Below are 20,152 nucleotides of genomic sequence, written 5' to 3' on the forward strand. Positions count from 1 at the left end.
CTGGGTGATGCTCCTTCCCCTCGTCATGTTCAGGGTACGTAACACACCCTACAAATTACGTCTAACTCCTTATGAAATCTTGTATGGGTCCCCTACGCCCTTGGTGCCTCTACAGGACCAACTTTTCACCTCTCAACTGACCATCCTAGAGATTTAACGATAAGATTATTGGCTTTACAGACCTTGCACCAGGAAATGTGGTGACGATTGTCTGCCCTTTATCTCCCAGGGACCCCTGAAATCCCCAATAAATACCAGGTCGGAGATCAAGTCCTTGTGCGACGGCACCATGCGGGGACACTTGAACCATGTTGGAAAGGACCCTACACTGGTTTTCTGATAACCCCGACAGCACTCAAGACCGACGGGATCACCACCTGGGTTCACGCCTCCCACGTCAAGCCAGCACTCACCCATGTTGATCCTGAGAACACCTGGGAAATCCACAAGCCTGACAACCCACTGAAACTCAAGCTCAAGAAAACCTCGCTGTCAAAATGAAGTTCATGTTCACACTTCTAACCATATGTACTGTGTCAGGCAAACCTCAACCTTCTCCCCACATGCCCGTGACTCAAACCTGGTCTGTACTGTCAGCACTAGGGGGAAAACATCTGGTCTATTACTGAAGACCACTCACCATGGACCTGGTGGCCGGACTTGACTCCAGACATTTGTAAACTAGTAGCCGGACTTGCTTCCTGGGATATTCCTAACCATGAGGACAATTCACACCCTCCATCTGAAAAAGACTGAATCCCAAATGGGTGCTCTGGACAATTTTATAGAGCCAACCTCCAGGCAGCGCAGTTCTATGTCTGCCCAGGAAAAGGTCTTACAAGAGCACAGCAACGCAGATGTGGGGGAGCATCTGATTATTATTGTAAAGCCTGGGGATGTGAAACCACAGGTGATGCTTAGTGGAAGCCCACCTCATCCTGGGACCTGATCACCGTAAGACGTAACAGTTCTTATGACCCTACAAACTCAGGAGAGAGAAATCCCAATAAGTACCTTGACTCTGGGTGTGCTTTGGCTAACAGCCCCCCAGGGCCTTCCAAAAACAAATTCTGGAAACCCCACTGTTGTTAGGTTCACTAAAAAGGGCAGGCTAATGGTTCCAAGGAAATACTTGGGGGCTGCGTATTTATCAAGGAGGGAACTCCCACCCAGGCCTACTATTTACAGTAAAACTTAAGAATGATTCGGAAAGGAACACCACTAGGGCCCAGCCCAGTCATAGCTGACCCAGCTGCACAAGTTCCCATCACCCCAGCGGCCTTAGAAACCACTCCTGTGGTAACACCGCCCAACCTGGCAAATGTCAACCTAGCTCCTAAAAACTCAGACCCACTCCTCGACCTAGTGGCCAACACTGACATGCTTCTAAATGCTTCCCGTCCAAATCTGACTGAGAGCTGCTGGCTTTGTCGTCCACTGTCCCCCACCCCTGTGCAACCTCCTTACTACGAGGCTATTGCCATAAATGCTAGCTACCCATTAAATACTACTGGCACTGATCTCTGTAGACGGCAACCACACCAAGATGCTCGGTTGTCTCTGCCCTCCACTGTCGGTCAGGGACTCTGTACCAGCAACTTTGCCTCCAAGAGGTAAAGGTGATGACAACAATACCTATGTATTTCCTCCCCTCCCCCCACCCCCACCTTGGACAAGCCTGGTGGGCCAGTGCTTCTAGGATAACCCCATGCCTTTACTCGCCTGCTTTAAAACAATGAAGATAATTTCTGTGTGTTGGTACAGTTAATCCCTAAGATTAATTACCATAGTTACAACCAATTATTGGACACTTGGGACAGTCATAATATTCGTCCCAAGAGAGAAATTATAATGGGCCTCACTGTTTCATTGCTCCTAGGACTCAGCATAGCAGGGGTGGCTACTGGAACTTCTGCCCTAATAGTACAAGATAAAAATTATCAGGGAGCCGGGCGTGGTGGCGCACGCCTTTAATCCCAGCACTCGGGAGGCAGAGGCAGGCGGATCGCTGTGAGTTCGAGGCCAGCCTGGACTACAAAGTGAGTCCAGGACAGCCAAGGCTACACAGAGAAACCCTGTTTTGGAAAAAAAAATTATCAGGGAATTAGGGCCGCCATAGATGAAGACATTAAGCATCTAGAAAACTCCATCTCACATCTAGAGGAATCACTAAACTCTCTGGCAGAGGTAGTTTTAGAAAATAGATGAGGCTTGGACCTCCTATTTTTACAGCAGGGAGGCCTGTGAGTGGCCCTTAAAGAAGAATGTTGTTTTTATGCTGACCACTCGGGGGTCATCAAAGAATCTACGGCTAAGGTCCGTGTAGGGCTAGCCAAGACAGAGAAGGAAAGAAGAGCCTCTCAAGAGTGCTCTGAGTCTTGGTGTAACAGTTCCCCTTGGGTAACCACTCTGATCTTGACCCTACTTGGTCCACTGATAATTTTGCTTGTTTGGGTCACCCTTGGCCCTTGTATTCTTCGTCAGCTGATATCTTTCATCAGAGAACGCATCAGTATGGTCCAAATTATGATGCTGAGACAGCAATACTCCAAAGTTAATAATGGACTTAAACGCCAAGAACATGAACTATGAAATTAGTCTTTTAAGATTAAAAGACTATCCAAAGAGATGGGGGAATGAAAGAGCCCCATTTTCCGACTTCATGACCTATGGCTCACCCCAGCTAAACTTAGGTTGTTTATTCCACTTTAAGCTTGCCGAATAACCCCCAGGGCTGTACTTTCCATTGAACAGTTCAATACTTTCCAATAAAACCCATGCCTTCAAACACCTGGCAAAATACCCTGCCCCTTGTTTAAACCTCGCTTACCTAATTAACAGCCAATCATTTTAAAGACCCTTTTTTGTTAGCCAGTCCTGCCCTATAAACTCAGCATAAAGCACGAATTCTGCTTCTGTCAGGGTATAGAAGGCCCTAGCTTTGTTTGCTCTGAGTCGCTATTGCTTCAGAGCATAGTTGACCCTGTTGCGGCGGAACAATAAAACTCCTTGCATTTGCATTGGCCTTGGACTCTTGTGTCTCCGTGGGTTCTGGGAAGTAAGTCTCAGCCCCTTTTTTTCAGGCATGGGCCTTATAATACTCCCCAGGCTTGCCTACCATCCCTATAAAGATCTGTTGGATTACTGGGAAGATAGGCCCCATAGACAGAAAAGAGAAATTATCACTGGACTAACAGTTCCTCTCTTGCTTGGGATAGGGGTAGCTGGAACTGCAATGGGCACAGCAGCCCTAATAACCGAAGAACAAGAACGACCAGGGGTTAAGAGCATCCATGGATGAAGATATCAAAGGTATCAAAAGCTCTATATCTCATTCACTGGGGAGATCAAAGGGATACAAATAGGAAAGGAAGAAGGTAAAGTTTCACTATTTGCTGATGATATGATAGTATGCATCAATGACCCTCAAAATTCTACAGAAGAACTCCTACAGGTGATAGACAACTTCAGCAAAGTGGCAGGATACAAAATTAACGTGAAAAAGTCAGTAGCCCTCCTGTATACAGAAGACAAAGGGCCTGAGAAAGAAATTAGAGAAACCACTCTCTTCACAATAGCCTCAAACAATATAAAGTATCTTGGTGTAAATCTAACCAAGCACGTGAAAGACTTATATGAAAAAAACTTCAAGTCTCTGCAGAAGGAAATTGAAGAAGATCTCAGAAAATGAAAAGATGTCCCACGCTCATGGGAGCTGTAACATGTTTGCAGAGGAGGCCTCCTCTCAGAGCTGTGAGGTCCCTGGGCTCCCGTGCCTCAGGATAGACCCTTAGGGCACTGTCCACCCCAGGGCTGGAAGTTTCTGGACACCGTTCTGAGTACCAGAAGGCTGGCCACTACCCACAACACAAAGCAGAACAGTGGTGGTAGAAGACCCTCTCAAAATCGGGACACTCAAAAAGGTCTCTCTGAAGTAGCAGTTCTCAACCTGTGCATCATGACCCCTTTGTGGGGGTACCAAACGACTCTCTCACAGGGGTCACCTAAGGCCATCAGAAAACACAGACATTTACATTCGGATCCAGGAAAGTACCAGCATTACGGTTATGAAGTAGCAATGAACATACTTTTATGGTTGAGGGTCACCACGGCCTGAGGGATTGTATTAAAAGAGTCACCGAGTTAGGAACATTGAGAGCACTACACTACAGGACAAACCCCAACAGGTTAGGACTGAAGGAGGCAGGGGGCTTGGCTGGGTCATCTCAGTGTCAACCTACCGCCCAGCCCAAAAATGAGAAAGGAAGGACTCAGTACAGGTAGGCTTGGCATGGCGCACACTCCCTCCCTTTTCCCTTCCCTTTAATTACAGGAAAGACCCAAAGCCCTTCGGCAAGCCATAGAGAGAAATCGCCCTGCCAATTCACTCTTGAATGTGATAAATGTCCTACTATCGTTTCCTAGTCAGGCCCTGTACTCAGGAAGGGGTCTGTCACTTCAAGGAATGACTGAATGAGTCCTTCTACATAATGACTGAATGCTTACTTTATCCTCCCTTAATACCTGGTTACGGTTTTTCACTTTAAAAGAAACTCCTCCCTCCCCCTCGAAGCTGCAGCAATTCCCAAGCCTGCTGCAGCCCTAAGGTGCTAGTTTCTTGCTTCTTCCGCAGTGAATAAAGTTGTTTTTGGTATACCTAGACTTCGGTAGTTCTTTGCTTTTTACCTGCCTGTTCCTCAGACCCAACAGGACCGCTGAGTTTCTCAACAGCAGCTGTCCTGGGCCTGCAACCTGGCCCCCTTGAGGATGCAGCTGATGGTGCTGACAGACAGGGTTGGCTAGAGCACTTCCTGAAAAGCTGACACTGGTGAGGCCTGAACTTGGAAGCAACGAATGAGCCAGGAACTCTGCCTGAAAGTACTGCTAGAGTCACAGCACTAGCAAGCTCTTTCCCCCACGTAGTCCTGTTTCCACTGGTACTAGTTGACCTGTGTCTTACGGTACAAACTCAGAGGTGCTAAGAAAAGTGTGTGGCTTTCTCACACTGGCACTGAGAGCATTTGGAGTAGTAGTAACCCCCAACCCCCCACCCAGCCATCCCATTTAGTATAAGAAATTCTGCACAGTAGGTAGGGGAGTTCTTATCTTTAGTGAGTATCAGAGGCTTCCCCCCAGAATGAGTCTTCGGGTGTCTGTTGAGATGTAGCATGAAAGCTGTGCCATGTTGTTGCACTGTGTACAACTAAAGGATCTCTTTGAGGTACAGACCACCTCGTGTCTTTTGAGACCTACTTGGCCGTTAACGAATCTTTTGCCAAGTTTGCACGTAATGTGGTACCCTCGGCTGGGGGGAGGGGGCTGGTGCTGACTTGACAGTAGAACATTCCAGAAGGTCATTTCCTGGAGGTCTGCCAAAATCAGAGCTGTTTGCAAGGCTTGTTTCCTTGAGCGAAGGTTCCCAGGGTTACTCACTGTGACAGGGCTCACTGAAAACTGCCTGTTCCCGATTTCACTGGTGCAATTCCGATGTGTCACCGGAGGAGTCCCCAACACAAACACATCAGAAGTTGCCCATGGCAAACCGTCCATCCCTGCCCTATGGGTGGTTCCTCTGAGGAGGAAGCACTGCCCTGGGTCTGGCCTTCTGTTTCGGATCTCCTCTCAGGACCTAGAAATAATATGAAAGTCCGTCTAGTTCTTTTTGCTCATGAAGACAAAGTATTATAGCGGAAATAGGCAAAGATAAGTGGTGGATGTGATCCTATGGAAGGTTCAGATCTGGAAGTGAATCTGGGGGTGGACTCAGGAAAGGATAGAAGGGAGAATTAACAAGAAAAGTTGAGGAAAGGCGAGGGGGGCACGGGGGGGGGGGAGAGATCGTGTGTGCGTGCATATTAAGCGGACTTTGTGGGAGTGAAGAGAGAAATGGAGGAAGTCCTGACAGGGAGTCTCATCAGCAATCAATGGTGTTTAGAAAAACTAACAGTCACGGGCAGAAAAGGTCCCACTTCCCAGACGATTCGAGAAATTTCCATGGCAGGTGGTTTTCAGAATCTTCAAGCCGCGCCTCTCCTCTCAAAGGAAGGCACAAACTGTGGCGCTTAGGAGAATCCTTTTGAGAACACCGGTTACCCTGGCTCTCCAGGACCACTAAGGAGAGGCTAGGATAAAGATACTGATCACCTCTTGCTCAGAACAAAGCAAAAGGATTCTAGCTCTTTTGGGATATCAGCCTATCATCTAATTTGATCTACAATCTCTAACAATTGATTTCACCCAACTCGGCATCATATACCTATTTCGGGAGCATCAGCATGACGCAACCAGACGATCCCTGTACGTCTGGAAAGGACGTCTGGAAAGGGGGACTCTGTTCAAACTAGAACGACTGTAGGAGCAGAGACGAGGGAGTGGACGGCAGCTAGATGTAGGGAGGAAGAAAAAAAAGGGGTGCGTGTGTCAGGATTAGAAGGTGGCCTGGGCAAAGGCACAGACCGTGGAAACCCACAGCTGGGGAAGCCAGAGCACAAAGCCTTAGTTGAACGTCCATGGTGATGAGGCTGAGAAAGGAACTCTGAGCCTGAGGAAGAAGAATTGAGGCGTTTTCCTACATATTCAGGCTTCGTGAAAGCCATTCGACCCTCTAGATGGTAAAGGAGCCAAGGAGGTCAAGCATGAGAATGTGATGAAGAAGGGACTGCATCTAACTCAGTACGCAGGCAGAGGAGAGTGGGACCATCAGAGCTGGACTACAGCCTCGGGAAGGAGGAGTCCAGCGCAGGGCACCACGGGAAGGAGGAGTCCAGCGCAAGGCGCCACGGGAAGGAGGAGTCCAGCGCAAGGCGCCACGGGAAGGAGGAGTCCAGCGCAGGGCTCTTCGGGAAGCAGGGGTCCAGCGCAGGGCGCCACGGTAAGGAGGAGCCCAGAACGGGGCACCATCGGAAGAAGAACTGGCCCCATCACGGGGCATTAATTAGATCCGGGAGAAAACGAACTCTGGAGGCAAGCCAGACCTTAGGACTCCTTTGTCCTGCCCTGGCAGCACATCCATTATTTCCAGAATGTTCTGCCAGTTCTACTTTCACAGAATACCTCAAACTGAACTACGGCACCAGCCAAGGACAATACGTGCAGTAAACTTCGAACCCCTACCCAGACCCAGCCAATGGACAGGACATTTTCCACAGTTGAGTGGAGAGTGGGGTCTGACTTTCACAGGAACTCTGTTGCCCTATATTTGACCATGTCTCCTGGATGGGGAGGTTTGGTGGCACGCAGAGGAAGGACAGCAGGCTACCAAGAAGAGACTTGATACCCTATAAGCATATACAGGGGGAAGAAGTCCCCCCTCAGTCACAGTCATAGGGGAGGGGAATAAGGGGAAAATGGGAGGGAGGGAGGAATGGGAGGATACAAGGGATGGAATAACAACTGAGATGTAATATGAATAAATTAATAAAATATATTTTAAAAATCACAATGTGTGTATGGAGAAAAATATGTCAATAAGAACTATGGAGTATATTTTATTTAGCTGAAAACATTCATTTGATAAATTTGGATACTTAAAAAAAAAAGAATACCTCAAACTGACCACTCTTCCAACAGAGCACCAGCCAGGAGCCCGATGGTCCGTCTCAGGACATTATTAAAGTAACTTTCATTCAACTGACTTAACTGTCATCTCGGAGGCTTACTGTTTCTGCCTGCTAACCTAGGCCTAGTCTTGGAAGCTTCTAGCCTCTGTATAATCTGATCTAGGTCTAGAATGTTTTCAGCCTCTGAGACCTCCTGCTGAACGAGCTCACCCTTTCTAGTTTTTTCTGAACTCTGGCTCACTGGTTCAACTCGGCTGTTTTGGCTCAAACGCCTCTCTAAGCTGACTGACTCAAAACTGGCTTCTCTCAGCTTCTAATTGAATTACTCTACTTAGCCTCAAACTAACTCTAGCAATCTGTTCCAACCATCTTCACCTGTGTCTAGTTTGCTCTCTCTCCAACTTGTCTCTGTAAAACTCTCCCGGTAAAATTGTCCCTCCCCTCCCTCCCTCCCTCCCTCCCTCCCTCCCTCCCTCCCTCCTTCTCCCCCACCCACGCAACCTTCTGTGTGCTGCTCTCCTAAGTCCTCTTTCTCCTGTCTCTTCTGGAGCTGGAATTGGGCATATCCTATCTCTGATTCATTCTGTCAAGTCTTTCTCCGATTCATCACTTTGTATGCCTCTCAGTTAGGACATCACTTTCAAACACGGGTGCTTCCTTCTAAAAGCTAACTTTACCTCCACTGTTTGCAATTAACGGCAGAGGGATTACAGTTGTGTGGCACGTCTGCATTCCAGCAGGATCACATAAACCTAAGTCTTCAGATGTGATCCCTTGCCACAGCAGCCACGTTTCTGGGTTAAAACTCCTCTCCAGGACACAGCTGACACTGACTTTGGGCTCACAACTCACCTGCCTCAGGGACCTGAGTGGTAAGGTTAGTGATGTGCCACCATGCTCAGTCCAGATAGGTCTTCCTAGCAAAGATCGGTGGCACAAGAGGATTCCCTGCCATAGTCACAATGGTCTGCCTATTGCTTTTGCTAACACAGCAGCTACGAGCCAGATGTGGCCATCAGATACTTCAAAGGCATGACCAGAGAACTAAATGTTAAGGTTCTATGTAGTTTAAGCTCAAGGTGACTAATGATACCCGGGCTGCACAGCACAGTTCTACAGTGTCTACACTATATCTCATTCCCCTGATCACAGCTGTTGAGGGAAAGGGGGAAGTAATGGAGGGAAGAGGAGTGAAGGAAAGAGAAGAAGAACACGCCAGGAAGGGGAGGGAGGAATCTTTGGAAGCCCACAAATCTGAGAAGTGGAACGAAGAAAAATGAGAAAGGGGCATTACACTAAGGCTTGGAGATGATCCCTGTTGATGAAGAAAAGCTAATAGTTCCAGCCACCAAGAGAAAGGCATAATGAATGGTAGGGTTGCAAGTATGGAGGAGACAGAGACTGTCCTGCCTGGGGCTGGACAGGAGAGGCTCTCGTGCTGCAGAAAGAGATGGGCTGCAGAAAGGATAGAGGGCAAGAACCAGGCTGATTGGGCTTCCAGTGAGAGCAGTGCCAGCCTTCTGTTGACACAGGCGGGCTCTGACTGATGCTGTCTGACCAGCCTCCCATGAACCGTCTCCTGCCCAGCTAGCAGTGAGTGCTGCCTCCTGTGACTCCCATACTCTTATGCTTTACCCTGCTACTCACCTCTCCACACTGCTGCGTGGCTGTTTCCCTCTGTTGCTTGCGGTGTCCCTTTTTGCAGGCGTGGTGATCAGGCCAGGTATGTAACTTGGAAGTTCAGCAGCTCCCCAAAGTCTGGGCCCTGGAGACATTTGGGTAACAGAAGAGGTGCACAGACGCTCACAGGAGTGACATGAAGCCTGTTTCCAGGCTGCAAAGCAGCTCTTCTTAGTTACTTTATACCCAATACACCTTCCCCACAGCAGACACCTTTTGTACAGCCTTACACACCCTCCCCACAGCAGACACCTCCTGTACAGCCTTACACACCCTCCCCACAGCAACACCTCCTGTACAGCCTTACACACCCTCCCCACAGCAACAACTCCTGTACAGCCTTACACACCCTCCCCCCACAGACACCTCCTGTACAACCTTACACACCCTCCCCACAGCAGACACCTCCTGTACAGCCTTACACACCCTCCCCACACAGACACCTCCTGTACAGCCTTACACACCCTCCCCACACAGACACCTCCTGTACAGCCTTACACACCCTCCCCACAGCAACACCTCCTGTACAGCCTTACACACCCTCCCCACACAGACACCTCCTGTACAGCCTTACACACCCTCCCCACAGCAGACACCTCCTGTACAGCCTTACACACCCTCCCCACAGCAGACACCTCCTGTACAGCCTTACACACCCTCCCCACAGCAGACACCTCCTGTACAGCCTTACACACCCTCCCCACACAGACACCTCCTGTACAGCCTTACACACCCTCCCCACACAGACACCTCCTGTACAGCCTTACACACCCTCCCCACAGCAACACCTCCTGTACAGCCTTACACACCCTCCCCACACAGACACCTCCTGTACAGCCTTACACACCCTCCCCACAGCAGACACCTCCTGTACAGCCTTACACACCCTCCCCACACAGACACCTCCTGTACAGCCTTACACACCCTCCCCACAGCAGACACCTCCTGTACAGCCTTACACACCCTCCTCACACAGACACCTCCTGTACAGCCTTACACACCCTCCCCACAGCAGACACCTCCTGTACAGCCTTACACACCCTCCCCACACAGACACCTCCTGTACAGCCTTACACACGCTCCTCACACAGACACCTCCTGTACAACCTTACACACCCTCCCCCCACAGACACCTCCTGTACAGCCTTACACACCCTCCCCACACAGACACCTCCTGTACAGCCTTACACACCCTCCCCACAGCAGACACCTCCTGTACAGCCTTACACACGCTCCTCACACAGACACCTCCTGTACAGCCTTACACACCCTCCTCACACAGACACCTCCTGTACAGCCTTACACACCCTCCTCACACAGACACCTCCTGTACAGCCTTACACACCCTCCCCCCACAGACACCTCCTGTACAACCTTACACACCCTCCCCACAGCAGACACCTCCTGTACAGCCTTACACACCCTCCCCACACAGACACCTCCTGTACAGCCTTACACACCCTCCCCACACAGACACCTCCTGTACAGCCTTACACACCCTCCCCACACAGACACCTCCTGTACAGCCTTACACACCCTCCCCACACAGACACCTCCTGTACAGCCTTACACACCCTCCTCACAGCAGACACCTCCTGTACAGCCTTACACACCCTCCCCACACAGACACCTCCTGTACAGCCTTACACACCCTCCTCACACAGACACCTCCTGTACAGCCTTACACACCCTCCCCACACAGACACCTCCTGTACAACCTTACACACCCTCCCCACAGCAACACCTCCTGTACAGCCTTACACACCCTCCTCACAGCAGACACCTCCTGTACAGCCTTACACACCCTCCCCACACAGACACCTCCTGTACAGCCTTACACACCCTCCCCCCAGCAGACACCTCCTATACAACCTTACACACCCTCCCCACAGCAGACACCTCCTGTACAGCCTTACACACCCTCCCCACAGCAGACACCTCCTGTACAGCCTTACACACCCTCCCCACACAGACACCTCCTGTACAACCTTACACACCCTCCCCCCACAGACACCTCCTGTACAACCTTACACACCCTCCCCACAGCAGACACCTCCTGTACAGCCTTGCACACCCTCCCCACAGCAGACACCTCCTGTACAGCCTTACACACCCTCCCCACACAGACACCTCCTGTACAGCCTTACACACCCTCCTCACAGCAGACACCTCCTGTACAGCCTTACACACCCTCCCCACAGCAGACACCTCCTGTACAACCTTACACACCCTCCCCACAGCAGACACCTCCTGTACAGCCTTACACACCCTCCCCACACAGACACCTCCTGTACAGCCTTACACACCCTCCCCACACAGACACCTCCTGTACAGCCTTACACACCCTCCCCACACAGACACCTCCTGTACAGCCTTACACACCCTCCTCACACAGACACCTCCTGTACAGCCTTACACACCCTCCCCACAGCAGACACCTCCTGTACAGCCTTACACACCCTCCCCACAGCAGACACCTCCTGTACAGCCTTACACACCCTCCCCACAGCAGACACCTCCTATACAACCTTACACACCCTCCCCACAGCAGACACCTCCTATACAACCTTACACACCCTCCCCACAGCAGACACCTCCTGTACAGCCTTACACACCCTCCTCACAGCCGACACCTCCTGTACAGCCTTACACACCCTCCCCACAGCAGACACCTCCTGTACAGCCTTACACACCCTCCCCACAGCAGACACCTCCTGTACAGCCTCACACACCCTCCCCACAGCAGACACCTCCTGTACAGCCTCACACACCCTCCCCACAGCAGACACCTCCTGTACAGCCTCACACACCCTCCCCACAGCAGACACCTCCTGTACAGCCTTACACACCCTCCCCACAGCAGACACCTCCTGTACAACCTTACACACCCTCCCCACACAGACACCTCCTGTACAGCCTTACACACCCTCCTCACAGCAACCTCCTGTACAGCCTTACACACCCTCCTCACAGCAACCTCCTGTACAGCCTTACACACCCTCCCCACAGCAGACACCTCCTGTACAGCCTTACACACCCTCCCCACACAGACACCTCCTGTACAGCCTTACACACCCTCCCCACACAGACACCTCCTGTACAACCTTACACACCCTCCCCACAGCAGACACCTCCTGTACAGCCTCACATACCTTCCCCAAAGCAGACACCTCTCTGCATATGGAGATACCTTTTGGTATCTCAACTGTGAAAGTGAGGTGACTTTGGCATCTAGCCACTAAAGGCTGGGAGGTTGCTCTAACAAACAGCCTAACCATAAAAAGAATTATTTGGGGATGGGAGGCTGGAATGATGGCCCAGTGACTAAGAGCCTATAGTACTCCTCTGGAGGACATGACTTTGGATCCCAGCACCCACACTGGCAACTCACAACTGTGCGTAACACCAGTTCCAGGGGCCTAGTGCCTCTGACCTGTGGGGACCAGCACTTACGTGCATGCACCCACCCCGTATACATACACAAAAAGAGAAAGAAACATCTATTTCTGTACGCCAGTAGTGGCAAAGCTGAGAAACTATTTCTGCATAGAAACTGAAAAGGAGGACAGAGTGTTGTGCTGAGCCCCACACACTCACTTGGACAGTCCCACGGAGTCAAAACCAACATCAGAGATCTTTCTCTTCCTGTGGAAAAACCCCATCCTTTCCCTTCCTGCTTCTCTCCATCCTTTGTTCCCTTTCTCCAGGCCCAACCAATCTGTGCATCGCCTAGCTATGGGCTTGCTTATCGTTTGGCTCCTCCCACTTAGACACACAGCTCAACAGAACAGGAGTCCGCATTTAGCTTGGATCCCTGTAGCTACACCAAGACCCAGACCTGTGTGACATCACCGACAGAGCAACGAATGGCATCACATTGTTGGTATCTTTCGGTGGCTGGAATAGGTCTGGCGAGCATAGACTCATGTGCTTGAAAGCTTGGACCCGGGGGGTGGCACTGTTAGGAGGTGTGGCCTTGTTGTCGAAAGTGCTTGACCAATGAGGTGGGCTCTGAGGTCATATATGCTCAAGCCACACCCAGTGTGACATACAGTCTCCTTCTGCTGCCTGAGGAACAAGATGCAGAGCTCTCAGATCCTCCAGCACCATGTCTGCCTGCACACTGTCATGTCCTGCCATGGTGATGACGATGGACTAAACTTCTGAGACCCTGAGCCAGGCCAGATTAAAAGTTTTCCTTTGTAAGAGTCGCCGTGGTAACGGTGTCTCTTCACAGCAATGAAACCCTAGGACAGCCCATGTCGGTGATATCTGGAGCAGTATTAAGTATTTATTTAATATTTTTCTTCCTATAAATCAGTGTGCTGGATAGTTTTATGTTAACTTGACACAAGCTGAGTTCACCTGCAAGGAGAGACCCTCAATGAAGAATACGCCTCCATGAGATCGGGGCTGCAAGCAGGCCTGCAGGAACATTTTCTTAACTAGTGATTGATGGGCAAGGGCCCGGCCCACTGTGGGTGGTGCCATCCCTGGGCTGGTGCTTCTGGGTTCTGTATGGAAACAGGCTGAGTAAGCTGTGGAGAGCAAGCCAGTGAGCAGCACCCCTCTGGGGGCTCCGCATCACCTCCTGCCTCCAGGCTCCTGCCCTGTTGGCGCTCCTGTCCTGACTTCCTCCAGTGGTGGACCGCAATATGAAGTGGGAGGCAAATAATCACTTTCCCCCCTAAGTTGCTTCATCACAGTGACGGTAACCCTAAGTACGACCATCAGTTTCCAACTCACATACATGCATCTTCCACGGAAGCTTTTTGTCAACCCTATTGTAGGAAAAAGGACACAGTAGGTTCCTCTGAGCTGCACTGAGGCGGCTGAACTACTCCTCCTTCTACAAGCCACAGGCTTGAAAGTCACCAGGTCCCCAAACACCAGAAAACAATCTTAAGTGATTGAAGTAGAAGCAGGGGAAGAGCTTAAGGAGAAATAATGGCTGGCAGTCGCTGCAGGAGGCCGAGAAGGCTGAGTGAAGCTGGAAAGGCAGGCTCACACCCCTACTGAGTGCCCTTCGGTCGGCTTACACCAAGTCCATTCTCCCACGTGTAAAAAGGGGCACAGAGCTCAGACTAGAGGCCAGTTCTGAATAAAATGGGACGTTCGACAATCCAGGGTGGGGAGAAAAGAAGAAAAAAGAAAGAAAACTGCAGCACTGACAAGTAAGGCAAAGAAGAGAAGAAGAATTGACAGGGAAAAGGCTGGCCACTAACCTGTTTTCAGACAGATTCAATTTTTTTTAAAATTTTATTTATTAGATATACAGTATGCATCCGATCACGTTATAGATGGTTGGGAGCCACCATGTGGTGCTGGGAATTGAACTCAGGACCTCTGCAAGAGCAGTCAGTGCTCTTAACCACTGAGCCATCTCTCCAGCCCCCAAACAGACTCAATTTAAATGAGCATGTGTGCTGCATAGAGAAGCCCCTGGAACCAGAAAAGATCCCAGAGCCCTGACAGAAGACAGCTTAACTCACTTCGGGGCCCAGGAGAGGGCAGACTAACTCCATTGCATCCTGCCTCTGCTGGCCGGCCTAGAAGAGCTCAAAGCAGGCAGGCTTAGAAGAGAAGAATTATCATAGCACTTAGTCCTTTCTGGGCAATGCCATGGCCTGTCACCCTGTCCTACTGTGGAAGCCTTCAGTAACTCTGGGCTTCCCCTGATAAAGGGAAAAAAATCATAGAAACCATTTCTGTTCTCAGTGAAATAAAGGTCCATTTCTTTCTTTCTTTTCTTTTTTCTTTTTCTTTTTTTGTTTGTTTGTTTTGCTTTGTTTTGTTTCGTTTTTCGAGACAGGGTTTCTCTGTGTTAGCCTTGGCTGTCCTGGACTCGCTTTGTAGACGCTTTGTAGACCAGCCTGGCCTCGAACTCACAGTGATCCTCCTGCCTCTGCCTCCCGAGTGCTGGGATTAAAGGCCTGCGCCACCACCTCCGGGCTCAAAGGCCCATTTCTTAAACCCACCCACAGGCCTCCCGCTGCTTTCTAAATAGAGTGCGAGAGTTCTCTGTGTCAGTGCTTTCTGATCTGTCAATCAGAATAAGCAGGGAGGGGCCTGGAGAGATGGCTCAGCCCTTAAGAGAGCTCCGTGCTCTCAAACAAGGGCCTGGGGTCGGTGCCCAGCACTCACATGGCAGCTCACAACTATCTGTAATTCCAGTTCCGGGGAGCCCAACACATTTTTTTTGACTTCCACAGGCATGCATGTGAGACACTACATATATTGAAACGGGTATACAGAAACACACACACACACACACACACACACACACACACACGCCTTACTCCTAGGCTCCTCCTGTCACAGCAGACAACACACACCCGTGTACACAGGAGCAATACTAACTGGGTTCAGTGGGTCAAAAGCAAACGAATAAATAATGATTTAAAAAAAAAATAACAACATGGGGCTGGAGAGATGGCTCAGAGGTTAAGAGCACTGACTGCCCTTCCAGAGGTCCTGAGTTCAATTCCCAGCAACCGCATGGTGGCTCACAACCATCTATAACGAGATCTGGTGCTCTCTTCCGGCAGGCAGGCAGAACACTGTATACATAATAAATAAATTTTTAAAAAAACCATGAAGTTGGAAAGGAGATGTGATGCGGGAGTGTTAGAGGGGCTGTGATATGGATACAATCTAGATACACTATATAGGTGTAGGAAAGTTTCAGAGAATAAATAAGTATAAACAGGTTTATACACCAGTGAAGTAGCCACAGTATTTAATCCAGGCATTGTTAATAACGCTGAGCTATGCAATATACTCATATCTGTTTCAAATTCATCCATTTATGTTTATAAATATAATTAAGGCCTACGAGTTTACTGTGCAACCGCCCCCCCCCCGCCACCCCCAATTTCACTATTCCCAATGAGTCACATCCAACATACAGCCCACAGCTTTGGAGGGCCTGAGGTTGGCTATGGATGCAACTCAAGACAGAAAAACTGTAAGCGAACCGGGAACTTCCGATAGCGTTTTGCAATTTTTTAAATAATTCCATCGCATGGTTCTGGACCATGATAGTTTGTCATGTCTCCGTGTCAAAAGGTGAAGCATGATAGCCCGGCAACGGTGGCTCACGCCTTTAATCCCAGCACTCGGGAGGCAGAGGCAGGCGGATCGCTGTGAGTTCGAGGCCAGCCTGGTCTACAAAGGGAGACCAGAACAGCCAAGGCTACACAGAGAAACCTTGTCTCAAAACAACAACAACAACAACAACAACAACAACAACAAAAAGGGTGAAGCATGCATGAATCCAGCCACACATGCTCTCCTCGCCATGAATCCATCCTCCTTCTAGAAATAGCTCTGATTCTGGATTTCTTTTTCCTTTTGGTTCATTTGTAATATAATACACTGTTCTCTTGGTATATAGGTAGTATATTTTTAATATATTCTGCTTGGCATTATTTTTATTCAAAGGACTAGGGAGCTTTGTTCCTTACTTTTGAAGATCCTGCCTTAGTTCCACCGTAATAACTTGAATTCCGGAGACTAATAGATATTGGAAAGGGCTGAACTTCCAATGATCTGTTTCCTATATTTTAGATCCACTTGCACTGGACATTAAACCCCAGTCACTTAAAAGCTCATTCTTGCCCTAAAGTGAAATCTTGAAGTAAAAAGAATCAATATAATATTTATACGTAACATATCAAGTCTAGATTTTTGGGTGCTTTAAAAAAAAAACATTGATTAAAAAAAAAAGTGTGTGTGTGTGTGTGTGTGTGTGTGAGAGAGAGAGAGAGAGAGAGAGAGAGAGAGAGAGAGAGAGAGAGAGAGAACCTGTAGATAAGGAGGAGGGAGGGAGGGAAGGAGAGAGAGGAGGGAGAGAGAGAGAGAGAGAGGGAGAGAGAGAGAGAGAGAGAGAGAGAGAGAGAGAGAGAGAGAGAGAGAGAGAGAGAGAGAGGAGGAACATGGAGATTGTGTGAGGGGAATCCCACAAAAGGCCAAGTTCTAGGGCTTGGGAAGGCTGTGGACACGATGCGGGCGAGCATGGGGAGGGAAATGGCGGTACTACACAGGCCAGCTTTCCTGGGCTCCTTAGCTTGGCCTTGCTGTGCCTCTTCAAAGCCAGCCAGCAACCCCGGGCCCTTCCCTAGACGTCTGTCCAACTCTTAGTTCACGACGCAGTCATTTTTTTTTCCCCCCACAACAAACCCACCAAAGCCCACCACGGCATAACCCGCTACAGGGCCCCGCGCTGCCTCTGCTTGTTGCCTCCCTCAACCTTGTGTCTCCTACTGTCCCGTTGTCTCCATCTTACCGGACACTAGAACTTGCAGCTCAGCAAAGATGCAAACGGTCACCTAGCTCATCGAAGTTTCTAGGCTGACTGAATCCCTAGGCTCTTTGTGCTCAAAGGCTCTGGAAGGGCGCATGTCCAGAGCGAGTTCACGCATGCGCACTTGGGCATCTAACCTCTAGGATAGGGGAAATTCCAGTTCCTGGGGGGAGTGGGTGGAGCCTCAGAGTGAGAAGGGTCACATGGCGCGTGGGAGTTTATGGGGCAGATGACAAAGTTGGCATCCCAGAGGCATTACCAGTTCAAGCAACTCTCTGTGGCTTTCAAGTTAATGCCTTAATTTACTGAAGGGTTAATGCATAATTTCAAAAATTTGAAAAATAAGCTAATAGTGGAATGGTCTTTGCATCACACCCCCACACAATGACACAAGTAACCATTCAGATGCCTTTGAAATGATCTTCCAGGGTACCCCCTTCCTTACAGGAACCTGGAAGAAAAAAAAATCTCAACAGTTTTACAGGTCAGGCAACCTAACAACGTATCACTGTCTCCCAGTGGCTTTTACTGTCTGCTGCACCCTTTGGGTCATGGATGTCCCCGGCTAGTTTCAGAAAACGAAACTCCGCTTCTGTTGGCATCGTCCACTGTTCACATAGGTCTGTGTGAATCCGTGACTTTTAGATGTCGGACGGAGGCAGGGCCAACCCTCCACCATTGGGTTATGCTAACCTGGCATTTCCTGAAACTTGCATCCTGTGAACCTCTGTGATGTTGCATCACAGACCAGCCGAGAGACGAGTCCACTGGGCTGGGAGGTGGCTCTAAGGGAAAGGAGCTTGCAGCCTGGCTCGACGATTCTGAACCCGCACGGTGGAAGGAGACGACTAATGCCCTCAAGCTGTTCTGCCTCCACGTGTGCCCTGTTGCATACACATACGATAAATTAATTCTTCTTTTTTTTTTTTTAAAGAGAATGAATAGCCCATTCTATTCGCCCGTTTCTCAGTGTTTTAACTGTTCCTTGTCCGTTCCTTCTCCTTCTCCTCTTCTCTTGCCTTATGAATAATTTTGAGGCTTTTAAAGATGTATTTATGTGCTTATTTATTTATTTTATATGCATCTGTGTTTTCCTGCATGCATCTTTAGGAGAGGGTGCCAGATCACCTGGAACTGGAGTTATAGACAGCTATGAGCCGCCACGTTGGGACTGGAAGAGCAGCTAGTGTTCTTATCCGCTGAGCCATCACTCCAGCCCCGTTTATTTTTTAATTAATTAGTTAATTAATTTTAGGACCTTGGTATGTATCCCAGAGTGACTTCAAACTCATTCTTTATACTGTGGCTTTGCTTTCCCCACAAACACCCCTTCAAAGCTACAGTACAGGGTGTGGATTTAAGACGTGTTCTTTTTTTTTTTTTAAGATTTATTTATTTTATTTATTGCATATGAGTGCTTTATCTGCAGAAGAGGGCATCAGATCACATTATAGATGGTTGTGAGCCACCATGTGGTTGCTGGGAATTGAACTCAGGACCTCTGGAAGAGCAGGCGGCGCTCTTAACCACTGAGCCATCTCTCCAGCCCCTTAAGACGTGTTCTTTCAGCTTTTTATGCTTGCTTGCTTGCTTGCTTCATGAATCAACTCCCTTTTTAAAAAAAAATTTATTGCTTTCCTGACAGCATACTGTGTGATGGGGAAAACAGGCCTATTTCAGTAACATGGATATGTACATGTGTGGTCACAGATGTACACAGTCATATGTTTATGTGCATGTATTTATGAACATGTATGTGCATATAAATTAATATAATTTATAAAGCACTATCTAGTAGATATTGTATTCATAACTTAAAATACAAATGATAAAAGTGTTTTATGATTTGACACATAATGTGGGTAGTATCGCGTGATATATAAATGTGGCGTTACATAATACGTTTTATGTTACATCTCATTTTCTAAGATTGATTTATTTTTATTTCATTGCACATGGGTGTCTGCCTGTATGTTGTCGCTGCATCGTGTGTGTGCGCGCGCGCACAGGTCTGAGAAAGCCAGAAGAAAGCAATAAATCTGCTGGAACTGCAGGGACAGATATTTGAGAGGCACCGTGTAGGTGCTGGAGCAGCACCAAGGTCCTGTGCAAGAGCAGCAAGTGCTCTTAACTGATGAGCCATCTCCCGAGTCCCTCGTGTTCAATTTCTATTGCTGTGATATAAACTTACAACTAGGAAAAACTTATTTTGGCTCACGGTTTCCAAGGCTCCAGTCGTTTGCTCCTGGGCCAATGGCAAGGCAGAGTGTCATGGCAGGAAAGGTATGGTGGAGCAAATCGGCTTGCTTTGCGCCAGTTGGGAAACAGAAAGATAAAGAGGAAGGAGGAAGCTGAGGCCTCACTACTTCCTTCAAGGCTACACCTTTAATGGCCCAAATCCCTTACACTACAATTCAGATTCTAAAGACATCCTTATCTCCCATGAGTGCCACAGGCTCGCAGCCACAATGTCAAGCCACATGGGCTTGAGGAAGCATTCAAACCATAACACATTTTGGAGATATGCCTTATGTCTGTAGAGAAATACGCTTATTACTATCAGTAAGTAAATAAGTATAGAAACATACCACATGTGTAAGCTTACATT

The 20,152-nt window shown here is 48.9% G+C and overlaps 1 protein-coding gene across 1 annotated transcript in view; it reads right to left on the reverse strand.

Moving 5' to 3' along the window:
* LOC311590935 (olfactory receptor 6Z7-like) overlaps positions 1-12,988 on the reverse strand; it is a gene marked incomplete at its 3' end in the record, with an annotated part of 132,849 nt that extends 119,861 nt beyond the window's left edge. The window contains exons 1-3 of the mRNA XM_084770227.1: positions 12,837-12,988; positions 9,207-9,324; positions 5,434-5,629 (exon numbers count right to left, since the gene is read on the reverse strand). Of these exons, the coding sequence (XP_084626353.1) occupies positions 5,434-5,550 (117 nt within the window). The 5' untranslated portion in view covers positions 5,551-5,629; positions 9,207-9,324; positions 12,837-12,988. The remainder of the gene's footprint in view (positions 1-5,433; positions 5,630-9,206; positions 9,325-12,836) is intronic.
* Positions 12,989-20,152: the final 7,164 nt, after the last annotated feature.

This window comes from Acomys minous (assembly GCF_964271855.1).
Source record: "Acomys minous genome assembly, chromosome: 20".
Classification (NCBI taxonomy): domain Eukaryota; kingdom Metazoa; phylum Chordata; class Mammalia; order Rodentia; family Muridae; genus Acomys; species Acomys minous.